Genomic DNA, 27,117 nt, shown 5'->3' on the forward strand with positions numbered 1-27,117 from the left:
GCAGGGGCCGCCGGCTGGCGGGGCGCCTCCCCAATGCAGCTGCAGGCCACAATCTAGTCGCGATCCGAGTCACGGCACCAAATTGTGATAGGTAGAGACACAGACAATTTAAAGTGTCAAAATCCAATGCGAATTTTATTATATTAGCAAGCGAACAAGAGCAAAGGCAGCGCTGGGCGGCCGGGGAGTCTGCGCTCCGCCAACGGCTCGCGCCTTCCCGCCTCGTGTAAGCACATTATATACAGTTTCATTTCCTGCATTCGCGATGTCGCAATCAGGTCGATACTCTGCGCATGTTCCTTCTGTTGCTGGGGGGTCTTTCTCTGCCTCCTGGTGGTCGTAAGGATGAAGGCTGAAGGTCTTCCTCGTTGCCCTGTGGGTGAACTTATGCAAGAATGTGATTACTCAACCCCCTCAGCTGCGGGTCCTGTTTACTTTGCCGGATGTCCTTGGGTTGGGCTATCAAGCCTTGCGGGCACATAAATCTTCCATCCATACCTTCCCATACAGGTTTAATGAACAAAGCACAATACGTTACTTATTACACCGACCATCCACCTTCATGTCTCTGCTGATAACAGCAAAGGAAGAGGTAGATACTGGGGCAATTTGAGAGAGGACCCCCTCCCCAAAAGGAAGGCAATCCTAAATACACCCCAAGCTTTAGGGAGCCAGCCCAGAACAGCAGAAAATAAAGTTAAAATGAACTCTTTCGCATTCCGCCAGCCCCCAGCCGGCAGCACACCGAGCGCCTCGGGGCTCCGGTGGGAAGGGAAGACAAAGAGCGGGATAAAAGAAAATGGATGCATCCCCGGGGTGCTGGGCAGCGTCCCGGGTGCCTCGTCCCCGCAGCTCCCCCCGCCCGTTACCTGCTGCCCCGCACCGGGGCTGGCGCCGCCAGGGCGGCCGGGACGCCGCGGGCCCCCCCCGGGCCCGGCGGGCTGAGGTAGTGCGGGCCGAGCGCCCCCCCCACAGCCCCCCCATCTCCACGAGCCGAGGTGGTGCGGCCCGCGTTCCCCCCCCCTCCACGGGCTGAGGTGGTGCGGCCCGGAGCGCTCACGTGACCGGGTGTTGCTGCGTCGCCTGGCAACGGGAACACGGGAACATGGCGCAGACGGCGGCGGGTGAGTGCGGGGCTGGGCCGCGGCCGGGCCTTGAACCGCCCGGCCCTCGGCCGCCCGGCCTCCCCGGCCCCGCGGGTGCCCGTGCCCAGCCCCGCGGCGGCCTGCAGCTGGCGGGCCCCGGGGAGCCGGGCTGGTTCTCACTCTTCCCTCCGCTCTGGTTGCAGGCACAGGCCATCCCCAGCCCAGCAATATGGAGGAGGCCGCCGGTGGCGCAGCAGAGGGCTCTGGGGTGGAATCCGGCTCCGCTGCGCGGGATATCGTCCGAGTTCCGTCGCCTCTTGCTATGGAGGTGATTTCCTTCAGAACGTTCGCGGGGCAGCATGATGTTCCTACGCTCTCCTTGCAGAGTGATGGCTTCGTGGAAGCAGTTTCGATAGGGAGAAGTAAAACAAGGGAGCGGTTGTTGAAGTCTTGCCCTGCCTATTAAAAAAAACAAGTTAAATGTAGTTGTAGTTCTGTGTGTCAGCAGCGTCCTGAAGCATGTGCTTCTCACTCAGCTCCCAGATGGCTGTAGGCATGTTAAACGGGAGGTTGCCCCCATCTCACAGACACACGTACGAGGGCTGTGTTCGAGGTTGGTGGTGCTAAGTTTTTTTTGTCTGTTGGTACTGCACGATACTTGAATTTGGCAAATGATGGTACGGGATAAAAAGGTGTCTCTTTAAAAAGAAGATAATAGTTTGGCTACGTGTAGCACCAGCTGGAGGACTAAAATCCCTAAGGGCATTTTTTTAAAAAATAGACGTGAGCCAGAGACACATCTGAAATTAAAAGTGGTGTGTAGAATTTTTGTCAGGATCTTTACCGTCTTCATGCTGCCTGGGTGACTGTTTTTGTGAACGAGATTAAACTTCAAAATTAAACTCCCATGACAAAAAGCAGTTGTTACAGCACCGTAGCATGAGCATTAAACAAAATGCACAGCCTGCTGTAACGCTGCTATTCTGCTTTTTGCCTGCGTGTGTGCTAGGCAGTAGAGGTGGAGAATGGGAGCGACAGTGAAGAAGAAGGGTCCGTTCCTCTGCAGGACCAAAAAGAGACATTTCCCCCAGCAGAAAGAGGAGCTACAGAGCTGTTTGTTAGTTCTGCAGAGGTGAGACACTAATAACACACACAATCTTATTCACAGAAGGCATGGCCGGTATTTGTAACTTCAAATTCTCCTGGGGCGGTTTTGTTGCTGCCAACACAAACCCGACCAGAACTGAACAGAGAGAAGCTAACTGGTCAGGCACAAAGTCTACAAAAGCTGTGACAGAGCTGGAGAGGTTCCTCTGTCTGCTGCATGTGGGTAAAGGTGGTTTTTGAATCGGCAGAGGCACAGCTTTGCCAGTGTATCTGTGGGCTGAGTTTAGAACAAGGCCCTCTTGCCGATTCTGTGTCTGCATCGTTCTTGTCTCGTGATGACAGAAAGAAGCAGATTGTCAGGGCAGACTGAAAAGCTGTTTCAGGTGGTGGATTTTACGTTTCAGAAAAAATCCCCTGAGACTTTCTTGGACAAAGTCGAATTAGACAGTTGTCCTCCTGCGTTGGGTGACATGGAGCAGCCAGTAACCGAGAGAGAAAACCCTCCCCTTCCTTCAGGAGCTCCTCAGCAGGTGTCTGCGTGGTCAGCGGAGCGGAACAGCTGCACAGAGTCAGGTATCCTTCAGTCCCTTGCTAACAGTACAACACTCCATACCACCCGTCAAGCACAGTTTCTAGTTTTCTCCCTTTCTCGTCATTGTTAGTCCAACTGGAGGCACAACGCTTTAAAATCTAAGCATTTTCTTTGTCTTTTTCTTCTCTCTTTTTTTTTTTTTTTTTTTCTTGGGGGGTGGGGTCCAGGTGACATTGGAGAACCCATTTCTCTCTGCTCAGAGACTGCCTTTGAGCAGTTGGATCAGCTCACCAGTGAGCATGGTGACCAAAGGCGGGAACAGGCATGCCAGCAGCGTGGAGCTGAGGGGCACGAAACGAGTGGAAGAAGTGAAGAAACCGTAGAAGAAACAGAGCTGGTTTTCTTGGATCTAGAACATGTGAGAAGTCCTCCAATCTTGTCGTTCTTCTTCGCAGACCTGCTGTTTTTATTTGTATGAAATACACAAGGTAGATTGTCAGCAGCGGCTCAGCCATAGGCTGAAACCACGTGTTTAAAACAGGCTTTTGCAGAAGTACTGACTCCTGAGCGTGTCTGCTCCCTCAGGGTTAACCCCAAACGGGAGGCTCAGGAGGGAGCCGTGTAGTGGGTAAATCTGATACTCCTCAGTGCTCCTGAAAGAGAAGTACTGTCAGCAAGAGCGAGGGGATGGGCTCTCAGAGGCAGCTCTTCTGATGTGTTTCTGACTTTCAGATATCCTCAGTAGTGGCTTTCTGCTGTCAACAAATACCCACTATGTAACTCCTCTCACTCGTTACAGTGAGCGTAGCTAAAGTAAGAATGCAAGGGTCTGTGGCAGAAAATACGCTGTGTTATTTAACAGCGGGGGTAGCAGTAAGGTTTCTTCATAATTTCTTTACACAAGTACGTTGACTTGTATCAATGTCATACTTCTTGACAGCCTCTGATGAGAAGATTCCAGGCTGCCCTGAAGAGTCACCTCACTAAGCAGATGGAAAAAGTGAGCCTAGAGCTTCAGGAACTGGTACGTGGCATTCTTACTTTGCCTTCCCGCAGCAGCCCACCCCTGCCCGAGCTGAAGCCAGGTAACTGGTTTCCTCTTGTGTTTGCAGAGGGCAGCAGTGAAGAAGGGGCAAGCAGAGAGGGAAGAGCTTGGGCTGGTTCTTTACGGAGCGCAGCAGCAGCTGGCCCGCCTGCAGCTGGGACTGGAGAAGAGCCACGACCGCCGTTCTCAGGTGGCCGCAGCACGTCAGCAGCTGGAGGAGGAGCTGGAGGGCCTCAGGCTTACTTACAAGCAAATGTGTCAGAACACACACGATGAACGCCAGAAAGGTGACCGAGGCAGCCCTTGCCAGGTTTCCTGGCTCTAGTACTGTGTGGAGAAAGGGATTTATTTGAATCCAAGTCAAGCATTGGATTGAAAAATACAGTAACATTGATCAGGAATCAGGCACTCGCTGAAACCTTTCACAGGTATTCCTGGTTGTTTCTAAGACCGTGTGGCTACCTTGTACTTCTAAGAAGGTCTTTAGGACTAAAACTGTTCCGGGCAGATGGGCTGCTCTGTGACTTAGAAGGAGGAAGATCCTGTCGCTCTGTTACGTTTGCCTGTGTCTCTGTAAGGGTGTGACGAGATCGCAAAGGTCGTGGGTCGTGAGGGGCACGCGGGAGCCTGAGAGTGCCATCCGTGTGGGAACCCGTCCCAGCCAAAGAAATGGACTTGACTCATGCTGGTTGTGCTGCAGGCCTGTGGGTAGGGGACAGGAAAACAACTGTGATGGCGAGGGTAGCTCAGCGTAGGATAAACTGCCTAGAAAGGTTTGGCAGGTTGCTGAAAAAAATAGAGAAGCGTTCAACAGACTGAGAAAGAGACAGTTCTGTTTTGGGGCAGAGGAGTGGAGTCACAGCCTCCTGAGGCCGCCCCTTCTTTGATCTCCTGGGCTTCTGAGTGCTGGGAAGCAATGAATTGCTTACCAAGATATTAGCTGTGCTTGTGGAGCTGTACTCCAAAGCCGATGCAAATTCACATTTCAGGGGGGCTGATTTGGCTGGTCAGTGTGCGAATTTGGCTTTGGGTGCTTCTGTGTTTCTTTCCCTTTTACCTCTGTTTAAAGTGTGTCTTACAAACATACTTTTCTGTAAATATTTTTCCCCCTGCCTCCCCAGTCTCTGCAATGCAGACCCAGGTTGAAAACCTGGCCTTGCACCTCTTCTACGTGCAGAACACGGACCATATGCACCATAATATTTTACTAACGAAACGGTCGACAAAGAGGGCTGAGCTGGAGAAGGCCCAAGCTGACGTGGAAAAGAAAAAACAGGTATCAAGTAAAACTCTCTTCTTTCAAATAAATAAATGAATTCAGGTGACAGCTAGCGGCGAGTCTCGGAGGACGTGCTGCCTTGGCAGAAGGAAGGCTGTAGTGAATATACAGACACCATGGAAGGTGCGTGGGGATATTTTCCCCAAATAATTGAAAATGAGAAGAATCCCCACCACCAAGATAGTGGCATGTACTGAACAGAATTTTTTTATGAGCCTTATAATAGGAAGTAGTAATCAGTAGTGATCACTCTTCACACAGGCAACGGGGGTGTGGGGGCAGAAAGATATTTAGCAAAGAAGTATCATATGTTGAAGTCTGGAGAATTGCTCTGAGTCCCAAGGAAGAGCGAACTTGGAAGGTGAACTGAGCGGTCGGTGTGCTGGAGCTCCCTCTGCTGCCTCCTGCTTGCAGCAGGACACCAACTAATTACTGTTGATGCAGAATTGCGGGCAAACGGTTGAGATGGAATGGGTTTAGATGGTTTTTAACAAAGGATTTTAAACCATAAATTATCAAGATTCCCAGCTGCTGGAGAGGTGGCACAATGTAACCCATGCTGGCAGGGATGAATGCTGCTTCAGATCTGAAGGACCAATTTCCTACTGTGGGTGGAACGATAAAAACCAGCAAAGAAGGTTTTGTTCTCTTGAAAATTGTCACTGCTGCATTCAGGAGTCATTTGGATAGGAATGGAAGAGTTTCAGTAGGAATCAAAGCTAACTGAATTCATTTTCAGCCCAAGTTATTGCTGTAGAATTTAGTTGGTTAAGCCTGAGATTATGTTACTCATCCTGAGCTGTTTGGCTCTGCCTCTCTAGGATCTTCTGGTAGACCGCTTGACCCGGAAAGCCTACGAGCTGCAGGAACAGGTTGCTCTGTTCGAAGCTCAGTTTGTGGCTCAGGCAGAGGACACAAAAGTAACTCGGCAAGCAGCAAATGAGGTAGGAGAATGCGCTTTTTTTGCTTCTGGTTAATATTTCCCTCTGGAAGGACCGACCCCGTTGGCTCATGCTCACGTGGTAGCTACAGTGTAGGACAGAGTTGTATGATCAGTTCCTGTTTGGAGGAATGAAGACTTTTTTGTTTTGGTTTGTTTTGTCTTTCCCTTTGTCCTCAAGAATTGCCTATAAATCACTTCCTCCCCCACCCTCTCTGCATTTTTTTCCTTGCAGACCTATGCTCTGTGGTCGGGGGTGACCATAAACCAGAGGCACGTTAGCTGAAGCTGTTCCTGCCCAGCGTATTATGAACACACACCAAAAACAGGCATTGTAACGTGAATTTGGTTTCCCAGCCTAGTATAGATTTATCCTGTCTACAAATCCTCTCTCCCCCAGGCTTGTATGGAGGTTCAGGCTATTAACATGGAGAAAAAGCGACTGATGAACCACTGGAATAGCAGCTTGGCGGGAATGAAGCAGAGAGATGAGGCCTATATCGCCACCCAAGCGCTGCTGAGGTACGGTATCTGAGAACAGTCCCAGGAGAGACCTCACACGGGTTGGACGGGAGGGATGCTGAAAGGGGCAGTGCGTCTCCAGTTTATTGCTGCGCGTGCAGGATATGTCAAGCAGAACAAGTTTGCTGCTCTGAAGCACGTAGTAAGGTTAAAGGATAGGAAGCACAGTTCTTCGTCACTATTCTGTATCCAAAACACAACCCTCCCCCAAAATGTGTGGGGTTTTTAAAGCTGTTTAGAGTTTTTCTGTTCATATTTTAGTCCTTTAGAAGAGTTCCTTCACCTTTGCAACATCTCTCAATCCAAAGAGCTAGACTTCAAGAGGGATTTTACCTGTCGCTCTCAGTTAGGGTTTTGTGATGCCTTCAGAAATCATCAGGAAAACCGTCCTGTTGTTGCCAAAGGAAGCGCTTATTTGCTCTGGAGTCAGCCTGGCTGATTCCCTGCAATGTGCTTTGATGGTGGCATCCTGGTAAGAGTGGGGGGTGGGGACAGGACTGAAAGCGGGAATTAATTTTCCTACGTACGTTTGCTTTTCAGTCTTCTGTCTCCATCCATCTTCTGATGACTCTGCACTGTCACAGCAGGGTGGCCTTTGTAAAGATCTTCCTCCTTGGTCTGTTGTCGCTGCAGTAGCGTGTTTGAAAAGAGGAATTTGTAGATGACTGTTCAGCGCGTGAGTCTACCCCTGTGGTGATTTTCCATCCTCTTTGCCTCTCCAGCAAGTACAGACATGACCTCAAGTCCCTAGAAACGGACATCCATGGCTGTAGGAAGTAAATCAGGAAGGAGGAGGAGAAGAATGAGTTGCTTGTCGCCATCCTGAGCCGTTCACAGAACGATGCCAAGATGACAAAGAAGCTGATTGCCCAGTGCCTTTCCAGGCAGGAGGCCTTGAAGGTGGAATCTGGCACCTACGCTCGCGTTCTCCACGAGACAGAGCAGGCCCTCAACAGGACCAGGATGGTGAGGAGAGTTACTTGGAAGAAGAACCTTTCAAATCAGACACAGATGTTTAATCCCCTTCCCCAAACAGTTGTAGTGACCCTGTCTCCTGTCTTTCCTGCGTTTAGGATCAAGCTGCTTGTCTGAATCAGTTGCTGTCCATCAGTAAGGACATAGAGAAAGGAACTGATGCCAAAGTGCAGATGGAGAACGAAATCATGGCAAAGCTTCAGGACCAGATGGTGTCCAGCAAAGCCACAAAGCACTTCTCGCAGCTGGCTGCAAAGCTCCGTAGGAGAAAAACAGACCTGGTGTGTTATCTCTTCCGTTTGGGAGGGCGGGGGAAGGAAACCGCCCTGAGTGGTGTTTCTCAAGTGTGTTTCGTCCGCGCCTTCGTTCTGCTTTTCAGACCTGAAGTTGAAGGTCTGCTGAGTTTGTGACTTCAGTTAGGTTCTTCCAGTGATGTTATTGCGGGATTCTGGTGTACGCGAGAGGGTTTGGCCAAAAAGGCCTTGACACATAATGTACTGTTCTTTCTTTACTTAAAAAACGGGACAGAACGATGAATTCTGGGAGTTTTTACCATAAGGTAGTACCAGTTCTTATGTATTGGAGGAAGACAGTGGATATGTAGTACTGCTGTACTCCACATTGAACTAACCTGTATCTCTGTCCGGCATCGTGGAATGCGATACAGGCCTGCTCTCGTTCCTGAGTGAGGATTACAGCCCAAGGAGCAATCGAACCAGACCCACAGTTCTTTGTGGCACGATCAGTTGCTCTCTTTGGGAGTGTGTAACTGGAACAGATAGAAAAACGAGAAGATCCAGCGTAGTGTTTGTGGTGTTGAGTTGTGTGGGCTGGAACTAACAAGGCACCCACACCTCTGTATTTCTGCGGGTTACTTCAGCCTGGCCCTGGGATTTTTAAATCGGGGGCATTATCTTGAGCAAGAGGAAGAGTTCCAGGGCTGGCTTCCGTTGTGAGAGAGGGGCCCCCCGCCCCCTTCCCACAGGCACACCAACAAGCGGACACTCGCGTTGTCTCCCATCAGCACCTGCTGTGCACGGCTGGATGTAGCCAGAGAGTCGTGGCCGCTGGCGGCGCGGGGGCAGCAGAAGTCACCCGGCTGCATTCGCGCTGCGCTCAACAGGCACCCGCCTTTCTGGCTGCTGCGGTGGTGGTTCGGTGAGGGACGTGCTTGTCGGGTGTGGTGGAGAATGTCCTGCTCCGGTGAGCCGGGCAGCTGGAGACACCCAGGCAGGGCAGGTAACTGCAGAGGTGATGAGCGCGGCCTCTTAAAGGCTTTGGGATGTTTGGGCTCCTTCATGCTCTTCAGCAGCCTTATGGCAGAGGTAAATGTTGGTATCTCCGTCAGGAGATGGAGAAACAAAGGTACAGAGCGGGTAAGTGGCTGGCTCGCAGCTTGTGGCACAGACCTGGGAGGAGAATCTAAATCCCCTGACTCCTGTGCCTCGGGAAGCGGGCGTTCCAAATCAATGGGCTGCTGCTGGTGACAGTAATTTGTTTTCTGTCTGTTGGCGTTCCTAGGAGCTGCATTTTTCCAAGGTTGAGAGTGATGTGGCCCAGGTTATTCTGAATGCAACTCATACCAGCTGCAGGCTGACAGTTCTCCAAAACACACTTTGTCAGCTGGACAAGGAAGTAAAAAATACCCGTGACCTGATCAGCTGCAGGGAAAGCGAGATTGCAAGGTGCAGTCTCCTGACCGAGAACAGGCAAGCGGTGCTCAGCCAGTACAACAAGAGGTTGGAGAAGATTCTTGCGCGGCAGGGGGTATGTACATTCCCATTTCAGTCCCAGGCTTGATTTTATTCTTTGTGGTGACCACAGGTGCCCCTGATAAATGTAGCTGTGTAAGTGCTGAGTAGTTAAAACTTTCAGGCATCAGTATAGAGGTTTAAAAGCTGCACTAGTTAATGTAAATGTTTACGTCTGTCAAACAGCTCTTAGTGCACGGGGGGGGAGGAGCTGGCATGAGGGAATTGTGAAATGAGGGTGTGCCCAGCACAGATTTCTGCAGGGAGTTGTCTGCGCCTGACGAAAACGTTGAATGACATCAATACTCTGGGAGTAACTAGGGTCTCATCAGAAAACCTGCAAATACTGACAAGGGGCGAATGGAGCAGGCGGGGTGATGTAGATCACTTGGTGCTTGGCCCCATTCAGCTGATAGATACCCAGGTCTGCCCCTGGCACCGTGAGCTGCAAGACCTTTATAGAGCCCAATGCAAGAATGAGTGCTGTGGCAGACTCTTGGACACCCAGATGTGCCTGTTGTAGGAGCTTAGGAGGCCCCTCTCGCCCCAGAGCCTGAGAGCTGTTCGGGCTTCCCTTGCATTTGTTCCCGTGAGGTCAGGAATGATTGGTCCCATCCAGCTCCTGGGAAATAGAGGCACAAAGGAAGTAACAGTATAGCGGAAGTATTCGGTAGGCATCTCAGCAGCTGGACCGGCCTTCTGCAAAAAGTGCTTCAGCAGCTTCTGCCTGATTAATCCCCAACCTTGCCCTCATCCAGGGTCAAGAACTGGGGCCACTGGAAATGGAGATCAACAAGCTGTCCAAGCAGATAGAAGAATATCACTCTGAGGTGATGACGCTACAAAAGCACTGGCTCAATCAGCAGCAAGAGCTGGTCAAGTTAACACACCAACGGGAGGAACAAGTAGCCTCCCTGGACACGTTAAAGAAACGGATCACAGTAATGCAGCAGAAGAAAGTGCGCAGGGAAAGTAGGTCATTCCCCAACTCTTTTTAAAACGTTCAGCTGTGAATGGAGGAAAAAGGGAGCGAGGGCTTACGGACGGGTGAGCCAGACCTTCACCAGAGAATGCGCCGTGCTCCTACGTCCGTGTGAGCAGTAACGCAGGCGGCCCCAGCACTGCTCTGGGGCTACGAGCCAGGCACCTCTGCTGCTCTGCCTGGCGTTATTCCCTGTCCCAACTGATCCCACTGCCTTAACGGGCCCAACCGAACCGAAGTGGCCGTGTCACGTGCTACACTTCTTAAATAACGTTTGCAAGTAGTTGGTGGGTAAATGTCCCCACCACGATGGCGCTTCCCTTGGCTCAAACCAGCTCTTTTCCACAGCAGTCTCCTTCAAAACCGTATTTGGGTTTTGGGCTTGTGGAAAAATGGTTTGGCTGGGTACGTGGGATGCAGGTGGCTCTGCAGGCAGCGTTGTCTGGTCTGATGGCAGTCTGTCACGCCTTGCCTGTGTTCCACCTGCTGCTTGTGGGAATTTTAAGACTTTTTTTTTTTTTTTTTTTCTGTTCACCTGTAGATGAAATTCAGCAGGAAACAAAAGAGCAGAAAGACATCGAACGTCACATGAGGAACATGTCCAATGACTTGATAAAGCTGAATGTGTTGATCCACAAGAACAGCAGCAGCTTCGAGGAGCTGCAATATGGCAACACGATCACCGAGAACGAGTTTGTGCGCTCTCTCAAGGTACAGACATCTCATTTCCAGGTCTCAGCCTCCCGTGCAGATCGGAGGCAGACAGTGACCGTGTAAATCTTTCTTAGTCTGACCACGTTGTGTTGTCTGACAATGTTATGCTTCCCAAACCTAGGTAGCAGAAAAAGAGTCGGTTGAGATGCAGGAGAAGCACAGTCAGCTGACTGAGGAGAAGGAAAGACTCCTAAACAGCCTGGTGGAAGCAGAGTAGGTACCAGAGAGGTTCTTGCTTTGTGCCACCCTCTTTGAATGTAGGTGTCCATGTCACCTTTCCTCTCTGCTCATCGAACTGAACCAGCAACAGCAAATGTGCTTCTGTCCTTCTCGGAGAAGATGAAAGGAGTTTCATGGATTTTTGGGCGCAGAAGCTGAAAGGTGCTTTAGCTGTCTCTGCAAGCAGCGAGAGCCGTGAGGATGTCGGCTTTAACAGTTCCAGCAGGCTCGTGCTGGACGTTGCTGAGATCTGTATGGGGTGACTCTGCCTGCGCTCTCCTCCGCCAGTCACTCGGAGCGAGCGTGCTGCGCTGGGCAGCTCACTGGGGTCCACCAGCCCCCGGCAGCCTGGGCACGCTTGTTGTTAGTCACCGTGCCACCACTGTGCCACGTTGTGGATGGCGGAGCTCCCTGTCTGGTTCCACGCTGCTCCTGGCTGCCCTTTTACGTGTCCCACGTGCAAACCCTCAGGTTCTGCTGAACCTTCAGCTCCATGTTCAGGACTGAGCTCGGGAGCGTGCTGCCACGCGTGCACAGGGAGCGAGCGTCCTCTCGGGCGCTGACAAAGGTGCCGCTTTCCCTTTCTGTCACTGAAGGCATCAAATCCTGCTGTGGGAGAAGAAGATCCAGCTGACGAGAGAGATGCGTGCGGCGGTGGAGTCTGAGTCAGGGCACGGCGAGCTCCACGCCATGAGAACAGAGATTCACAGGATGCAGGTGAGCCCCGGGGGAGGAGCACTGGGGAGGGGAAGCTGCACACGATGGATTCAGCTTCGGCGTTGCTGAAGGCAGGAGATGAGAAACGGGCTGGGGAAGCAGCATTGCCAGGCCACAGCAATGTTGGAAATCGTACACCCTCCAGCTGGGCCGAATGAAATACATCCAGCGTGCGTGCTCTTCGTGCCTTCCTTGCGCCTGCCGTGTAATGGGCTGCAGCAGAGTCTAGAGACACCTGAGAAATCTATTTAAAACATAATATGTTTGCCACCTTATGCCGTGACCCCAATTTATAAGCAAAGGAATGTTGATGACTAAATATTGCATCATCTTAATCACTGGTTAGGGAAGCCTTCTGTCTTCTGGCAAAGCAACTCTTCCCTTTTGTTCCCAGGTTACTTTACTCTTCTGCTTTTCCTATTGCTAAGGAGTTCCAGTGAAACCTTTTGAAGATTACTTTAGACGAGTTGATAATCCAGCCCTTTGCTTTCCAGATCCACACAGGGCAAGCCGGGTTTGGGTTTAGAGCAAATTTGGCTTGCCAACGCTCACGTGTCACATATGTCTGGTTTATGTGGAGGGGATGTGCCGCACAGAATCGGTTCGGTGCCGTTTGTGAACATTGGTTACTTTCAGCCTATTTCATGTCTTGACACACGGCAGGTCCGCTACGGCCAGCTGATGAAGCAGCAGGAGAAGATGATTCGTGATATGGAGGCATCTGTTTCTCGCAGAGAGGTGATAGCGCTTCGTGGAGAGGGTCAGAACAAAAGAGACAAGAAGCTTGTCCCCAAGAGCGTCTTCCACTGCAAGAAACAGGAGCTGAGAAAGAAGATCAGCAAAGCCCAGAAGGTGAGCGAGCAGAGCAGGGCTGCAGGAGTTCACCGGGGCTGTAAGGAGCACCAGGGTGGGCTGAGCGCAGACACGCGGGGTGTCGGGACACAGATGGGACAGGCTTTGGAGGCTCCTTAAAAAACCCCACAGGAGAGTTCTGGGGAGATGGCTGGGAGTGCAGCTGGACGAAGAACCACACTCTGCCCTTTCCTTCTCTTCCGTTTGCCAGAACGTTCAGGACTGCAACGCAACCCTCCTGGAGCTGGAGAGCGCCCAGGCGTCCCTCGGTGCCGCCTTCTCGGAAAAGCAGCGAGAACTGCGCAGGCTGGAGGCTGAGTGCGACGGCCTCGATGCAGACGCAGAAGCTCGTCGGAACAGGAAGCGACGGGTGAGCGGCTCCGCTCCCTGGAGCTCGCGAGCCCGACGGGACCGGCTGCTTTCTCCTGGTGCCGGCTCCCCGTCTCCCTGTCTCGCCACCATCCTGAACTGAGTGTGCTTGGCATTTTAGCGGCACTTTAAGTTAACTGAGCACACCTTGAGGGCTCATGGGGGTCCTGAATTGGGGCTGCAGTTGTACTCTTAGCGAGGCAGCATTCACCTGGAGACATCAGCCTGAAGGACATGGTTTGTGTCTTGAAAATACCCGGTCACAGCTCTCCTCTGTGAGGGCTTTCTGTCTGCTCATATGTTACAGATTTGAGAGCCAGCTGAAGGTCTTGAATGGCCTCCTGCAAAGGTTGTAAGTTGGTCGAACTCTGTCCTGGCGAGGGTTGCCCTGTGCATGCAGGTATTTCTCTGGTTTATGGAATTCTGTGATGAACATTTAATTTTTTTTTTTTTTTCTATTAGCTGACGTGTAGATGTGGTGCTTAGGGACACGGTTTAATGGTGGACTTGGCAGCGTTAGGTTCATGGTTGGACTCAATGATCTTAAAGGTCTCTTCCAACCTAACCACTTCTCTGGCTGTACCCGTTAGCAGCTGTTCTGCTGGTACAAGGGGGACTTCATAGCCCTGTCCCTCTTCAGAAGCCCTTCCCTTTCAGAATGTGATGGTTCCAGTACCGGTGACAAAAGTCACCTGCCTTTCTTAGTGCTTTTCTCTCTGCGGCCTGCTGTCAAAGCAATTTCTGTTGTTGCTTTCCTCAGAATCTTTTGGAGATCGTGTCCTACCAGACTCGCCGGAAGCACCTGCAGGCGCTGAAGGAAGGGACGTACACTCCCCTGTGCCGCACGGAGCAAGCCTGGAGAAATGAGCACCAGAAACTGCACCACCGGCTCCAGACCATCGATGCCATTGTCCAGCAGATCCAGCAGGACCATCCCCAGCACTACCGGACTCTCCAGTGGCTCAGACAGTGCTTGGGCTCCAGGCTGGGCTCGCAGGAAGCCTGACTGCCACGAACCCCATCCATGTAACCCTCAGCTCTTGTTCTGCTGGAGCCTGCAGGCTTTGTAAATAAACAAATATCTAAAAACTAAGTCTGTGTAGCAGGTAGTGGTCACCAAAGCTGTAGCAGTGCAACTGATTTTTGTTTCCTTGGCTGCACAAGGGTGGCTTCATCCCTCCCCCTGGCCTGGGGCGCTGGGGGCAGCCGCCCCCTTCCCCTCCGGGCCCCCCCTCTCTCACCGCCTTTCCCTGCAGCTCCGGGAGGCGGAAGGCCCCGGCCCCGGCGGGGGAAGGCGCCCGCCCGCTCCCGGGGCCGGTCCCGCCCCGCAGACGCCTCCGTGCCGTGGGGCCGGTCCCGCCGCGCCTGCTGGGAGGCCGGGCCGGGCCGGCGGGGCCATGGCGGGGCCGGGGCTCCCGGCCGCGCTGCTGCTGCTGGCGCTGCTGGGCTCCGCCGCGGCGGGCAGCCCCGGGGCCGCCGGCTGCCAGGTGCCCCCGGGCGAACGCTTCGACTGCGGCCCCGAGCGGCTGCTGTCGCGGGCGGACTGCGAGGAGCGGGGCTGCTGCTACGCACCCGCCGGCTCCGGCTCCAGCCCCGGCTCCGGCTCCAGCCCCGGCCCGCCCTGGTGCTTCTTCCCCAGCGGCTACCGGAGCTACCGGGCGGAGAACCTGACGGCCACCGCCACCGGCTCCGCCACCCGGCTCCGCCGCGTCGCCGCCAGCTTCCTGCCGGGGGCCGTGGGCAGCTGGCGGCTGGACGTGGCGCTGGAGACCCCCACCCGCCTCCGCTTCACGGTGCGAGCCGGCCCCGGGCCCGGTGCCCCGGTGCTCCGGCCCCCCCCGCTGACACCCCCCCCCCCTCCCTTCTGTCCCCGCAGCTGCGGGACCCGGCCCGGCAGCGGTACGAGGTGCCCCTGGCCACGCCGCGGGCGAGCGGCCGAGCCACCTCCCCGCTCTACGGGCTGCAGATCAACCAGGATCCCTTCGGCCTCGTCGTCTGCCGGCAGCGCGACGGGCAGGTCCTGTAAGTGCCCGTCCTGCCCTGAGCCTTCCCGAAGGGATTCGGTCTGGAAGCGGGTCCTGGCCCCAACCCCAGCGGTGCGTGGGACGGAGCAGGGATGCGGCAGTGGATGGCAGTGACAGCAGCAGGGTGGCGGTCAGCGGCTGCGGGGGCTTTGCTTTGAGCCCCTCTGCGGTTCGGTGCCTGGGAAGGGAAGCAGGAGTCCCAGAGATCAGTCGAAACCCGGCTGCTGGGCACCGCTGGGGCTGTTTGCCGGAGTCTCCCTTTCTCTCCGGCAGGCTGAACACCACCGTCGCGCCCCTCTTCTTCGCAGACCAGTTCCTGCAGATCTCCACCTCTTTGCCCTCCCATTTCATTTCTGGGCTGGGGGAGCACCAGACGCCGCTGGTCCTCGACACGGCGTGGACCAGGGTCACCCTCTGGAATCGGGATATGGCGCCTGTGGTACGGAGCGGGGCTGAGGGAGAGGGAGGTGGCTCATCTGCGCCTGTGGGGGTGGCCCTGCAACCTCTGACATCTTGTTTGGGGCTGGGGAAAGGTGTCGGTGGCTGTGGAGCTCTGGGACCTGGCCTCAGCCCTGGGCAAGCCCGTGGGACCGTTGTCCCCAAGTCAGTCTTTGTCCCCCCTGGGGCTCTGTGCTGCTCAGAAGCCGCTTTTCCTGACACGGTCCAGGGCTCTTGTTTGGGGCAGAGCTCTGCTGACTCAGGCAGTGTCTGGGGCTGCAAGCCCTGGCTTTGCACCCCGAGCCGTGACGGTGCTTCTGGCCAGTGGCAGGCAGGTGGGTGGGTGGGTGCTGTGCTGGGGCCTCCAACGGAGCCTCACCCACACTGCGCTGTGCTCTACTCCAGCCCCAGGTCAACCTCTACAGCTCCCACCCTTTCTACCTGGTGATGGAGGACAGCGGTTCGGCTCACGGCGTCTTTCTGCTGAACAGCAACGTGATGGGTGAGTCCCACGGAGGTGCTGGGCATGGGCTTGGCCCACGTCCCCATCCTCAGCTTGTTCCTCCGGCGCTTGTGCTTCGCCAGATGTGCTCCTGCAGCCCAGCCCGGCCCTGACCTGGCGCACGACGGGCGGGATCCTGGACTTCTACGTCTTCCTGGGCCCTGACCCCAAGAGTGTGGTGCGGCAGTACCTGGACATCATCGGTAGGGCCGAGCCGCGGGCGGGGGGCACGGGTGCTCCTGGGATGGCTCTGCCGGGATGCTGCGTGGCCCGTCTGAGGTGAGGGCTGGGGCTGCCCCTGAGGTGAGTGAGGCCCTTGGGTGGGTGATGGGGTGTCTTCTGCCTGGTGGCTGCCCGGGGGTGGTGGGTGGGAGCTCCAAGCCGGAGCTGGGCCGGCTGGGGCATCCCCGGGGGTGACCTGAGAGCTGGGGAGGGGAAGGAGAAGGGAGACAGACCCCCCAGCACAGGCACTGGGCACCCCGACGCCCAGAGCCCCCCTGATCCCCCCCAGCCCCGCTCACCCCCTGCAGCTGCCCTGTCCCCAGCCCCTCCCCTGAGGCCTGTCCCGCAGCCCCAGGCTGCCCCGCGGCCTGTCCTGGCAGCGGCGAGCGGGGCCTCGGGCAGGCCCAGGGCTCTGTTAACCCAGGGGCCTTCAGCAGCAGTGCGGGGAAGGAGCGGGGTCTGCAGGAGCGGCTGCAGCAGGAGGGGCTCCGGCCTGGGGCCGGCTGTGACAGTCAGGGTTCTTTCCCTCTGCCAGAGGCCGTGCCAGGGCTCGGTGGTCTGTTCCTGCCCTGGGGATGTCGTCAGCTGCATCCAGCTCAGGCTGAAGCTGAAGAGATGGGCAAAAGGAAAAGCAGCCGGAGAAGGACACGAAGGGGATCTGGCTGCGAGCTGCCCCCAGCTGCAGACAAGAGACAGCCGGCCTCTCGGCGTGAGGAAGGGTCCCTGTGAGTAGTCCTCAGCAGAGCTGGTCACCAACATGCACCGCGGGGCCTGTGTGCGTAGCCAAAGCACGGTACAGCCATGTAGTGTGTGTGTGTGTGTGCGCACGTGAGGCTGTGTATGTAGGAAGCCTCATATTGTAAGAGCTGAGAGAGGCAGAGACAGAAGTGTCTCAACAGTAAAATCCTCCCAGCAGCACCAAGAGCGGGAGCGGCAGTGAGTCCTGGGCCCTTGTGTTATAATCAGATCTGAATTTTGAATTTCATTGATAATTGTTTTGAATAAACAACTAAGTTCTTATAGTTAATTATTTCCTGATTCAATTAATTTACATTATGGTAAGGAGTAGACAAAACCTCACTTATGCTAAGAGACAGCAGATGCAGGCCTTAGGAAGATGGCCAAAGCTGAAGGTGCTGTGGATTGGGAAACTGTACAGAACACAGAACGAGGAGGGAGGGAGGCAGGTACAAGGGGTGAAATTGTACGTTCTCAGCTAGTTCTCTTATGTGATGAAACCATCGAAACAAAGGAATGTTGCTGTGAAGACTCTCCCGTCCTCCCCATCCTAATTTGTATATCAGAGATTTTGATCAGTAAAATAACCAATGATTAGGTTAGGATAGGACTATTAAGAAAGTTATAGAATAGGGCGGACCAATCATTGTAACTGTCAAAATTAATAGCGGGCATAAGATGCATGCTTATGTTAAAATCTGTTAAAGATCCTGACTTTGCAGAAAAAGAGTATAAGATGTTGAATTTTTGATGTAACTTTGAAGCCCGTCGGGTGGAGCTGTCCCTGTGCTTCCCAGCGCTGCAATAAAGACGTGCCGGCTTATCTGCAAGTGTGTAGATAAATTTGTCGTGATTGCGACCCTCCGTCCACACTTGGGGCCGTGTCACCCCTCTTGTGCTCTGGGTGCCTCCCTGTGCCTGTGCCCTCCCACCTTCCATCACTGGCGTCACTCTTTTGCTTCCCTGTACCTTTCTTCTTCTGTCTGTTCTTGTCCCCTGCTCCCTGTTCGTCCCTCTCTGCTTTCCAAGCCCCTCTCTCGTTCTGCTATTCTACCTGCCCCTTTGGTTTTCCTTGCTCTCCCTCTGTCCTGCTCCCTGCCCCTCTTTTTTCCTTCCTCTGTCTCTGTCCTGCAGCGCATGGCTGGTTTTTCATTCACTGCCTCTTTGTCCCAATCTGCATTCCTCCTTGATGTTCCCAATCTCTCTGGCTTCTTGCCTGAGATGCTTTTTCTCTCTTGTTTGTGACAGGAGACGCTGTTCTCTAAAAACATAACGGCATTCTTTTGGCAAGCCGCTGAAACGCTGAGAAGATCCCCTCCTGGGAACACTCTGCAATATTCTTCCTGTCTGCAAGTGGCACCTGTTCATCAGAATGGATTCCAGAACCCAAGGGGCAGTTAACCTCCAGAAGTCTTAAACCTTCTGGGGAATCGCACAGACTATTTCTTGCTAAGAAGATGAAGGCTCTGTTGTTCCAGCTGTCCTTAGTGTTTCGAGACAACAAGCACTTGCACTGGTACTTGTTCTTTTCTGATCTGCGGCTCCTGTGAATGTTTCTCCAAGTTCTTGGTTTCCTGTCCAGGTGACTCTCCAGAGGACTGTAAAAATCAGTCTTCGTGGAGACTCTCTGTGCTGCGGAGCTGCCTGTATCGTTGTTGTCACCCAGCTGCCTACAAACGGCTCCCAACCCCAGACAGTGGGGCGGCATTTCTGATCTGCTGGAAGGGGGTGTCTCCATTTTTAATGTTGTTTCTTTCAGGGAGCACTGTGAGCGTGGCAGATCCTAAGCAGAAATACACTCGATTTGAACAAGTCGGGCAAGGGTAAGTCTAGTCACAGTTACTTCTACAAAATCATGGGCCAGGTATTTTGCTGGTGTGATATCAAGCGTGAAGTCGGGCAAGCTCCAAACGTGTTCAGACCCTGGGCTTAGATTCTCCTGTCTCTCAGTACTGATCAGAATTGGTGCCTGTGGTCAGAAGGCGTCGTCAAAGAGCACTTGATGCTGGCAACGTCTTGTCTGCAGCGAGGGGCAGGACCTGGAAGATCTACTGTCCCTCAAGTTTGTAGCACGCGTTTGCTTGTTTTCTTAGGGGAAATCATTTTTGTGTGTCTCAAAATAATACGGCCACGCTAAAGAAAGGAGAAAAATCTTTATTGCCTGAAAGAGCAACTTAGAACCTGATAGCTGTCAGATAAATAACACTTCTCAAGAACATTTCTTGCCACTCTTTTGCTTTAAAAAAGTATTTAGTGATCAGGATTATAACGGTACAGTTTAGAAACTGCAACCAGAGGTTAAATATTCAGCTCTCTTTTCTGGCAGAGGTAGTGAAGACCAACCATTCAGTAATACAGACAGTGTCAACGCACTGTCCTTTCCTCAGATGGCTGGCACGTGTGTTCAGGGCTCTCAGAATGACTGCATGGTGTTGCCGGAGTTTTGCAGATAGATCCAAAGAAGAGGTCTAAGAAGGCACAGCTAGACTGTGCGTGTGTTACATTCTCTGGGAAAAAACCACACACACCCCCGCAAGAAAAAAAAAAAAAAAAAAGAAAAAGGAAAAAACTAAACCCCAACAGAGCAAAACTGGAGAAAAGGGGAAAAGAATGAAATCTATTATTTTCCAGTCTCTGTAGGCACCCTGCCCTTCAGTTTTGGACTGAAAGAATTTAGTATGAACTCTGGAGATTTGCACCAGCCCTTTTTCTTCCTCTTGGACCTAAGTTTTCACTTGGATAGCCTGCATGGCAGGGGGCTTCTGGGCTGCTGCGCTGTGCGCTGCTGGCTGAAGGAGTGGAGGAACCAAGTTAGAAACACTACAGGCAGCAGAGAGCTCCTGTCAGGGCTTTCACTTCCAGGGTCTAAACCACTTCTCATGTCTCTGCTGCTCTTTTGTTTCTAGGGCGTCTGGAACTGTCTATACAGCACTCGACATCAGCACGGGACAAGAGGTGGGTGTCAGCAGCCCCAGCAGATTTGGCAGGGGTTCAGCGCTTTCCCCCCTGGTGCGAACAGCGGATGGGCTTTCGGATCGCCAGGAGATCTTTACTGCAAAGACTTCCACATGGCTGGGGGCTTGTGGCTGGGGGTGGGGGCAGTGTCCGAACACTGGGCTCCCCCCTGGGCTGCACAATCACTGACGGACACCCACCCCTCATCCTGCCCAGCCGCACGCCCGACGTGCAGCCCCCCAGTGATGTCTCCCCACCCACGCACCATTCCGTGTCCCCCCAGCCGTATGCCCCCCAAGACCCCAACTACGCACCCCACCATTCCCATTTACCCCCTCAGCCGTGCCCCCCCCATGCCCCTCACCCACTTTGGGCCGAGCTCTCCTGTGCTCCCCAGCCATGTCCCCCCACCCAGCCATGCCCCCCCCCCATTTTGGGCGATGCCCCCTGAGCCCCTCCAGCCATGCCCCTGCACCCCTGCTGGCCCCTCCCCCCGTGCTTTGCCCGCACCCCCGGGCTCCGCTCCCCTGCCCGCGCGCCCCCGACCCGGCCGTGGCCCCGCCCCCCGCCCCTCCCCATTGGCTCCCGCCGCGCCGCTCCCCTCTTAGTTTTCGAATATAAATAGGGGCGGCCGCGGGCGCGCGCCCCCCCCCCTCGCGCACCGGACGGCGGAGCATCGGCGCGGCCCCGCTCCGCTCCGCCGGGGCCGGGAACGGTCGCTCCAACGGGTGTAATTAACGCCTCCCTTCCTTTCCTGCACTCGCCATGGCGGCGCAGGGCGGCCCCGGTGGCCGTGGGCTAGCCGGAGTGGCCAGGAGGCGAGCGGGCATGTCGCCGGTCACCCCGCTGACGCTGGATACGGACAAGCTGGTGGGACTGGGAAGGTGAGTGGAGACGGGGGGGCTGCCCCGCACCGCACCCCCCTCCCCCCCCCGCGTGAATGCTGCCGGCTCAGGGCAGTGCTGAGCGCGGAGGGGGGGGACACCACCCACCGCCCCACCCGAGGGGGGCACCCCGAGGGGTACCGGTGGGTCCCCACGGGCTGATCGCCGCCCCCGCCCTGCCCGCAGCCACTGGGACACCCCGAAGCGGCGGGTGGCGGGGCTGTCCTTGCAGAGGCGCCGGGCCAGCCCGTGCCGGGGGTCGGCAGCCTTGGGCTCCCCCCGCAGCTCCGTCTCCTCCGAGTCCTCGGACGCGGGTGAGCGATGGGTGCTGTTGCCCCACCCGCCCCTGCCCCGACCCCCCTCCTCCCCGGGGCTGGGGGTGTGCAGGGTGTCGGGGGGGTGGGCGTTGGGCAGGGGGTCACTGCATGCGGGGGGGGCTGGGAAGGCAGGGGAGGGGTTTGAGGGTGGGGAAGGGTCTTTCTGGGGGGTGCACGTGGGAGCCGGGTCCCCCACTCTGTCTCAGCTCCTGGCCATGCTCTGAGTCAAACTGGGATTTTAAATGGGGATTTCCTCCCCAGCGCTTCCTTCCCTGTGGTGGATGATGGGTGGGAGCCCCCCCACCCGCCCAGCCCTGCACCCCGGGGGGAGGCTCGGCTGTGGACCACCCCAGTGGGGGTCCCTGGGCAGGGTGATGTGGGACATGTTGGCCAGGATGGGTGGTCCCAGGGTCGTCCCTTTGCCATGCTGGGGGACGGGAGAAGCTTTGGGTGAGGGTCTCGCCTGAGCACACAGCAGATCCCACCCTGTGGCCCCCTCCCCAGCACTAGAAGGGAACACAGCTGGGGTGGGGGGGGCTTCCCTGCACCCTGCCAGCGCCCCACAGGAGCGGGGGGGGACCTGTGCTGGAGCAGGGTCCCGGGGGCACGGCGTGCCTCCCACCCGCCCCCCCCGATGCTACCCCTGCCCCTTGTTCCCGCAGGAGTGGGGCTGGACTCCCCCACGCAGGAGGACCCCGCGGCACTGGAGGAAGTGTGAGTGTCCCTCGCCCCGCGTCCCCCCACTCCGGGAGGTCTCCACCCTTGCCCACTGTGTCCCCCCGCTCACCCTCCCCAGGCTGCCTGCAGTGCCCACGCTCAACCTGTCCCAGCCTTGCTGGGGGGCTGTGCTTCTAGCTGTGCCCTCCACCCCAAAATTGATTTTTGGTGGGGGGTGGTGTGAGAAACCACCTCTAGTGGGGCTGTCGGTGCTGGTGCTCGGCCCAGCCCTGCTGCAGGCAGGGGTCTGGCAGCGGGTGCAGGCAGGAAGCCTCTGCGGTGCTGCCGTGCCAAGTCCTCCTCTGGCAGGGACGGCTGGCAGACGGCTCGCTGCCTCACCACGCAGCGGGGTGAGGGTGCTGAGCACCTCCCTGGGCTCCCAGCACCCCCGCCTCAGCCTCCTTGGGGTGCTGCTGCCCAGGCCTGGCAGATTTGGGGTGCAGGGATCAGCTGAGAGCCGAGCTCTGCGGGGCTGAGGGGCTCTGGGTGCCACGCCAGTGCCACGCCGGTGACTTCGCCCACTCCCGGGGCCGTTGGCAGAGCCCCTCTCTGGCAGATGTTGGTGACTGAGTAACTGGGGGCAGATGGTGATGCTGGGGCAGCCTTGGGGCTGGGTGGGCTGGGCTGCAGGGGACACGCCAGTGCCCCCTTCGTCCTGTAGCAGTGTGCAGCTGCATGGCCATATGGCCGACGGCCAGCATCCCCAGCATCCCCGCTGCCGGATTTACATACAGATGGACAGTGGGCGCCACTGCCACCAGCTACATCTGGGCCCCGAGTGGGGTCAGCGGGGTGCCCTGGACCACCTCAGCGTGCTGCTTAACCCCCCAGCCCAGATTGGGGTCCCCCCGTCTGAAACCAGTGATTTCCAGATGGGGTTTTAACCCTTTGTGGGGCTGAAAGCCGCTCAGCTGCTCTCCCCTTGGGGGGGCTGATGACCCCTGCGTGGGGTGGGGTCCCTGTAAGGGCTGCGGCTGCCCATCCCTGGGGCTCCTGGGCTGCTCAGGCTGGGGCACGGGGTGCCATCCCCCCTAACCCTGGCTCCTCTCTTCCCGCAGCTTTGAGACAGCGATCCTAGAATCCAGGAGAGCTCTCAAAGAGTAAGTGAAGGGGCTCTGTCCCTGTGCCCAGACCTGAAAGCCAGGCTGTCTGTCTGCCCTTCCCTGGGGTTTGGATCAAGCTGTCGGTGTTGCTCAGTGGCTGGAGGAATTGCTGCCCTGGGATCCTGTCCGGGGAGGTCTCACCCCACTGTGGGGACCCAGGGGACAAGGGGGTCCATGCCAGCTTCGGGGCAGGGGGGGGTGGGACGCTGCTGGTCCAGGGCATCTTCTCACTCATTCAATCCTTTTCTTTTTGCAGCAATAAGCTCCTTATCCGGAGGATCCACTCACTGCCAGTAAGTCCCGGGGGCTCTACAGGGCTGAGCTGAGGGCGGCTGGATCCTGCTGTGCCCCTGGCTGAGCTGGGAGGAGGAGGAGGAGAAGGAGGAGGATGGAGCTGGGGAGCGCAGGGGCTGTGCAGCACCTCTCACCCCTCCCAACCCACCCTGCAGCCACAGCTCCTGGGGGCCAGCCCAGTCCTGAAGAACATCTCCCACTGCCGGGAGTTCAACAGCCACGGGGCCAGGGAGCAGAGGGGCCCAAGGAAGCCCGAGGACAAGGTGAGCGGGGACAGCAAGGCTGGGGAGAGGGAGGCAGGACCGGGGAAGGGGCAGGGGGATGCCATGCCCACCCCCCCCCTCCCCCACTGCTGCAGGAGGGGTTTGTCTTCAAGAAGCTGCAGAGGCCAAGTCAGCACAGCCGGCTGCCCGCCGGCGATGGGGCTGCGGGGAGGGACCCCCTCAGCCAGAGACTCGGCTCTGCACCCGGCCTGCTGGTGAGAGGGGCTGGGGGTGCTGAGAGGGGGGCACCGGGGGTGGGTGGTCCTGCTGCAGGGGCTGCTGAGCCGGGACCTGCTGCTCCAGCCACCCTGTTTGCACTGGAGACCTGTGGGTGTGGGAGCTGGGGGGATTGGGGTCACTGTGTCTGCAAACAGGGCTGGTGTGGGGCTGGCCCCACTCCTGAGCCATGGGCTGTGTCGTGTCCCCTCCCCAGTTCGACACCCCCGAGAAGGAAAACGTCGCCCAGGGCGAGAGCCCCATCATCCTGCGCCGGTGCTCCTTGACCTCCTCCATGTCTGAAGAGGAAGATGATGGCTTCGTGGAGATCCTGGATGAGGAGGAGATGAAGGTAGGGAGGGCTCCTCCATCTGCGCAGCTGGATGGACCCTGGGCAGGGGCTCCGTCGCAGCAGTGGGACTCGTTCCCTTCATGCTCTCCTCTGTCTCTCCCCTGTGGCCCCCCCAGGTGCCCCCCCAGAAGAGCGATACCGACGGGCCACAGGGGATGGAGAACCTACTGACTGCGCCCCTGGTGAGGAAGGAGGAGGCTGAGCCGGTACGTTGGGTGTCTCAGGGGGTGGATGGGGCCCCAGGCTCCCCCTTCCTGGGGTCTCCAGGGTGGGATCTGAGGGTGAGGGTCACTGGTTGGCCAGCAGCACACACCCCCCAGGGCTTTGGGCTTGTCCTGGGTGGTGTGCAGCCACTAGAGAGGGACCCTTTTCCCTTTGTTCTCGTGGTGCTGGGGGGGGGGGGTATGTGGGGGGAATGCCGGACCCTTGGGCACCAACACGGGCTCTCTCCCCACACAGTGTCCGGTGAAGCGCGGCAAGTGCCGGCAGCTCTTCCGCTCGCCCTCGATGCCCAGCAGCGTCACCAGGCCCATCCGGAAGCGGATAGACCGACCCCAGGACCGGGACACCCCCGTCAAGACCAAGCGACGGAGGAGCGTGGCCGGTAGCCCTGGCGAGGAGGCGGCAGCGGCGGAGCCGGTGGGTGATGGGGAATCCTCGGGGTGAGGCGTCCTTGCCCATCCCGGGTGGGACTGCCCGGTGCCACGGCTCTGCCGGCGCCCTCGCTAACACCGAGGGGGGTGTCTCTGGTTCATGTCCCCGCAGAAAGCGCGGCTGCTGTGCTCCGGGTCCTTCTGCCACGAGGAGATGGAGAACCTGCTGGCCAACGACCACCGGGAGCTCATCGGGGACTTCTCCAAGGTAGGGCTGCTGGGGGTGCTGCAGGCTTGGGGGTGCTGCCTGCCCCCCTCTCCTGAAACAAAGGGGGACCTTCAGTGGAGCCCTGCGCTGGTGCCAGAGCCCCAATACAGCTGGTGGCCCTTGTTTGGGACTAAGGGGACTTGGGGCTGAGACTTTCCAGCCTGAAGAGCCTGACCCGCTGCTCATCCAGTGCCGCAGCGCCGTCCCTCTTGGGAGGGAGCAAACCTCGCAGGTGGGGGGTCTTCTGGGCTGGGGGGAGCGGGTGGCAGCCAGGACGTCTCCCCGGGGACAGATTCTGACCCAGCACCCGCCTCTCCTCCAGCCTTACCTTCTGCAGACGGTAGAGGGGAAGCACCCGGACCTGAAGTACATTTCTCCCGAAATGGTAAGGGAGCAGTGACCTCTTCCCCAAAAAAAACACCCCCACAGGGCTGCCTCCCTGCTCCACACCCCCCACCCCCCCCCCCCTCGGTGACGGGCTCCCCCCACAGATGGTGGCAGTGCTGACGGGGCAGTTCAGCAGCCTCATCGAGAGCTGCGTGATCGTGGACTGCAGGTACCCCTACGAGTACGAGGGAGGCCACATCAAGGTCAGAACCGCCGCTGCGCCCCTCGGGTCTGGGGACAGGGTGGTCATGGGTGGGGGAGACACAAACCTGTCAAACCTCAGAGGGGCTGATGCTCCCCCCCAAAGGTGCTGAACCCCCTGGAGGGGTTGAGAGCCTCCCCAAAGGTGCTGAGCACCCCCGGAGGTGCTGAGCCCCAGCTGGAAGGAGGAGGGGGGTGATGACATTCCCAACAGATGGGGCAGAAGGGGGGCAGGGTATGGAGGGCCACCCCCCCACCCCCCCCCCCCGAGATGAAATAGGAGGATGGGGGGGCTGAAAGGGGCCCCTCTCCCTCACCAGGGCGCCGTCAACCTGCCGCTGGCGCAGGACGTGGAGGAGTTCCTGCTGAAGAAGCCCATCGTGCCCTTTGACGCCAGCAAGAGGGTGATCGTCATCTTCCACTGCGAGTTCTCCTCCGAGAGGGGGCCCAGGATGTGAGTTTGGGGGGGTTGGGGGAGGTGGGGTGGACGCTGGGTTCTGCCGGACCCCCTGGGCATGGCAGGATCCTATCTGGGTGCCAATCCTGTCCCCTGTTCCGCAGGTGCCGGTTCATCAGGGAGAAGGACCGAGCCTGTAACGAGTACCCCCACCTCCACTACCCCGAGCTCTATGTCCTGAAGGGGGGGTACCGGGAGTTCTTCCCCCAGTACCAGGTAAGCCCCCCTAACTTTCACCCCCTGTGTGGGAGGGGGGGCGGTCCCTGGCAGGAGGGTGAGAGTGCTGGGTGGGGGGAAAACACCAAACACCCTCTCCGCTCCCCAAAACCCTGCCCTGTGAGGGGAAAGGGTCTGGCTCTGAGCATCCTCCATGAGGGTGGTACCTCCAGGGGAAGGGGGTTGTGCTGGGGGTCCTGGGGGGTGCTGGGTTTGCCCCAGGGGGTGGGGAGGGGGGCCTGCGGGTGCTGACAGAGCTGTGGGTGCCCAGATGCACTGCGAGCCCCAGGACTACCGGCCGATGGACCACGAGGACTTCAAGGAGGACCTGCGCAAGTTCCGCCAGAAGAGCCGCAGCTGGGTGGGCGAGCGCAGCAAGCGGGAGCTCTACAGCCGCCTCAAGAACTTCTGAGGGACCCCCGCAGCCCCCTGCCCACCCCCTACCGGGGGCTGCCGGTGCTCACGGTTGCCCAGCCCAAAACCTGGTTGCCCCCCTCCCCCCACCCCCCCCAGCCTTCCCAGCTCTGTGCTGGGTGCCCTGCCCAGCATCGCCCCCCTCAGCAGCGTGAGAACCGGGGGGTATGGTTGTGGGTTTTTACCCCTTTTTTAACCTAAACAGGGTTTAGGTTTTACCCCAAATGGTGGCTGGGGGCTGTAGCATGTGAGTGGGGAATGCCTAGGGGGGCTCAATCCCTGCCAGGTTCAAACTTCCTCTGGGAGTGGGGGTCAGGCTACCTCCCCTCCCCAGCATCAGGGATGGGGCTCGGGGGCTGTGGGGCAGCCCCCCAAGCCAGTGCCCCCCTTCCCCTTGCACCCTGGGCTGGGTGGGGGGTGGCTTTGCCAGCTTTGGGAAAGCCACGGGGCTGCAGCACATCACACCC

At 57.2% G+C, this 27,117-nt stretch overlaps 1 protein-coding gene and 1 pseudogene across 1 annotated transcript; both read left to right on the forward strand.

Moving 5' to 3' along the window:
* The first annotated feature begins 1,105 nt into the window (after positions 1-1,105).
* On the forward strand, positions 1,106-13,192 carry LOC147413147 (coiled-coil domain-containing protein 40-like; annotated as a pseudogene).
* A 10,760-nt stretch (positions 13,193-23,952) lies between these two features.
* LOC147413148 (M-phase inducer phosphatase 2-like) lies at positions 23,953-26,648 on the forward strand. The gene is made up of 9 exons (XM_086480603.1): positions 23,953-24,114; positions 24,246-24,329; positions 24,586-24,753; positions 24,880-24,975; positions 25,298-25,360; positions 25,467-25,565; positions 25,884-26,017; positions 26,125-26,236; positions 26,508-26,648. The coding sequence occupies exons 1-9, from the start codon at positions 23,953-23,955 to the stop codon at positions 26,646-26,648; spliced, it is 1,059 nt and encodes a 352-aa protein (XP_086336729.1).
* Positions 26,649-27,117: the final 469 nt, after the last annotated feature.

The sequence above is a fragment of the Leptosomus discolor genome, unplaced genomic scaffold, assembly GCF_034619465.1.
Source record: "Leptosomus discolor isolate bLepDis1 unplaced genomic scaffold, bLepDis1.hap2 HAP2_SCAFFOLD_78, whole genome shotgun sequence".
In the NCBI taxonomy this organism is placed as follows: Eukaryota; Metazoa; Chordata; class Aves; order Leptosomiformes; family Leptosomidae; genus Leptosomus; species Leptosomus discolor.

Coding starts and splice junctions, on each gene's coding strand:
- LOC147413148 (XM_086480603.1), top strand. CDS start 23,953: ATGGGCTGTGTCGTGTCCCCTCCCCAGTTCGACACCCCCGAGAAGGAA. Junction 26,018..26,124: donor TCCGAGAGGGGGCCCAGGAT/GTGAGTTTGGGG, acceptor CCTGTTCCGCAG/GTGCCGGTTCATCAGGGAGA. Junction 26,237..26,507: donor AGTTCTTCCCCCAGTACCAG/GTAAGCCCCCCT, acceptor GTGGGTGCCCAG/ATGCACTGCGAGCCCCAGGA.